General features: G+C 28.8%; 1 protein-coding gene across 1 annotated transcript; it reads right to left on the minus strand.

Annotated features, from left to right (window-relative positions):
• Positions 1-1,983: 1,983 nt before the first annotated feature.
• Positions 1,984-2,685, minus strand: EIN_040480 (hypothetical protein; the record flags this gene model as incomplete). The annotated part of the gene is made up of 1 exon (XM_004184782.1): positions 1,984-2,685. The coding sequence occupies one exon, from the start codon at positions 2,683-2,685 to the stop codon at positions 1,984-1,986; it is 702 nt and encodes a 233-aa protein (XP_004184830.1).
• Positions 2,686-2,965: the final 280 nt, after the last annotated feature.

Consider the following 2,965-nt stretch of genomic DNA (forward strand, 5'->3'; position numbering starts at 1 on the left):
AACTACCAAATTGAATTACAGAGAAATTACAGAAGATGTGAAACTTGGAGAAGGCAGTTTTGGAATTGTTTACAAGGGGCAATACAGAGGCGTATGTGTAGCTATTAAAAAGATAAAACAACTAAATAACAATAAAAGTAAAATTGAAGAATTTAAAAAGGAAGTTGACATGCTTGACAAATTCAGATGTGATTACATTATCCACTTTTATGGTGCTGTATTTATACCTAATAAGATATGTATGGTCACTGAATTCGCACAATTTGGGTCACTTCAAGATTTGATCAATCACAAAAAGAGTGATGAAATTGTAATGAAATTCCGACTTAAAATATTAATAGATGCATCGAAGGGTATTCAATATTTACATGAGAATGGTATTTTACACAGGGATATTAAGCCAGACAATTTCCTTGTGTTATCACTTGATCTAAATGAAAAAGTAAACGCAAAATTGACTGACTTTGGATCATCAAGAAATGTGAATATGCTGCAAACAAACATGACATTTACAAGAAGTGTTGGTACGCCAAAGTATATGGCTCCCGAAATTTTAAATAAACAGCATTACAAGAAACCAGCTGATGTTTACTCGTTTGCAATTAGAATGCTTGAATGCTTTTTATGGGATGACGCTTATCCTAAAAACGTTTATGTGTATCCGTGGAATATCGCAGATGATGTTGCAACAGGTAAAAGGACAATAACAATTGAAAAGATAAATAAAAAATATCAAAATGTTATTGAAAAATGTTGGAAACAAGAACCTCAAGAAAGGTGTTCAATAGATGAAGTTATTGATCAACTAAAAATCATTATTTGATTATTATTTTATAATTTGTTTATAAGAATATTTAATCGAGAGTTTCTGTGAAAAAAAATTTCTCTCTGTTAAATAAAATATCTTTTAATATTAACAATTTAATTATTTGTTTATATATATAAAATAAACTGTTTTTCAAAAGTCTGTACCGCCGTGTTTTTAGAACTCCCTAAAGTCCCGTTTTCTATTTTTTATTTTTCCTAAAAAACAAAAAAAACAAAAAATCGAAAGTACAGACTTAATTTAAAAAAATACCAATCCCGTTCAATTATTTTTGTACAATATCTGGAATTTATCATAATATAATAAGCCTTTTCCAAAAAACCGATCCTGTTATTTGATTTGACCTTAACTCGATACTTCGCAACACAAACTCAACGTTGTAGGCCAAATTAAACAACGATATACACATTAGTAAATTTGGGTTATGTTTATGTTAATTTGTGACTTAATATCAGTTTCGTTAGTTTTTCATTTTTAATTAAAGAGAAACACGTGGTTTTCTACTCTGGACGAAAGAAAATAAAAAAGTTTTGAAAAACACAAAAAAATAATACTAATATTTCATAATTCTGGCTTATGATATTATTGTTGTTATTGTGACAATACGATTAAGGACACTATCATTCACGTCAACCTTATTCAAAAACACAAAATCGATTAGTTTTCGCGTAACTTGATGGTCTTTACAGACCAATGTTTTTTATTTTCCATGTGTTTAAATTTGTCAATACTTGCTGTTACGAGACATACATAAGTGTTTTAATTGAAGCGTTTTAGAATTTATCAATTTTTCATAAATTAAATTGGTTTGTGACACACTCTTATTTCACGTTCTTTTTAGTTCAAATACAAAATAAAAGAAGTGACTTATTTTTAGTAAAAAAAACAAGGATAAAAATCATCCAGTTTTCTCTCCGTAAGGTTAAAAATTAATTTCTACAAAATTCACTCATTTACGACAAATAGACGCCTTTGATTTTTATGAATAATAAGACCATTAGTTTAAAAAATGTATTATTATTATTAAATGAATACAAATTAAGAAATTATAAATACTTTAACAACGACTTTTGGAATTATGTTGGATTAAAACAAAAATTAAAAATTCGCTTTCAATTGTTTTTTAGTAATTTTGTTTAATTTTCAATAATATTTTTCTACTCATAATACGTCTTGTTCTTCTTTTTTGGTTCTTTTTCTGTTGTTTGATAAAAACTCGCGGACAGCGGCATGTCACAATCAAACACATCTTTTCCATCAATTTCTTCAATCAGCGTTTTTGCGGCATTTTCGTCAAAATACTGAACATACAACGTTTTGGTTTTAAACTTCGGATTGGTATCTGTGAGGCGTAAACTTTTGATGTCCCCAAACGAGTTGAAATAATTGTAAAATTCATCATTTGCTTCCAAGTCGGGGTGGATTTTTCTTACTCTTACACCCCACCACTCCTTCTCTTCCTTCTTTTTATCGTATCTTTTAACATTGAAATTATCGGTGCCGATTGTCTTTTTGATTATGGATATATTGTCATAAAAATTCTTAACGTCTTGATACGAAACAAATTTGACACCACAAAAAGCACCACTGTCATTACGAGAAAAGTAAAAACATTTGATTTGAGCATAAGCACCCAAACAAACTTGAACAGACTCGTCTGTAGCATCGGGATTCAAACCAAAGATGTCGAAGTTTAATTCTTCAAAATTAACTTTTTTTTGTAAAAGAGCCCAACGTATTTCTATTGGCTTACCTTTGAATTTATATTTAGTTCGTGTTTGATGGATTTTGAGCGCAGTTTCGTGGTCACAAAAGACAACATTAGTATAAACTGATAACAAAAATGTGGTACTGGACATTTTTACTATAAAATATAGTTTTAAATATAGTTTAAATATTTTTTTGTTAAAAAAACAAGGAAAAAAGCCGCAGTTTTTTTCGAGTAAAATTTTTAAAAATCTAAATTTTACTTCTAAAGCCGCGTTTTTGAAAACAAACTACAAATTCGTGTAATTTCAATGTTTTTTATAATAATTAAACGGGATGACCAAAAATCACAATAAATTTGTTTATATGTTTGAGAGAACAAAAATTCAGGGGTGCAGCCAGAGATTAAGCTGAAAGGGGGACTTATGATTA

Source organism: Entamoeba invadens (assembly GCF_000330505.1).
Source record: "Entamoeba invadens IP1 unplaced genomic scaffold scaff_1105074725255, whole genome shotgun sequence".
In the NCBI taxonomy this organism is placed as follows: domain Eukaryota; phylum Evosea; order Mastigamoebida; family Endamoebidae; genus Entamoeba; species Entamoeba invadens.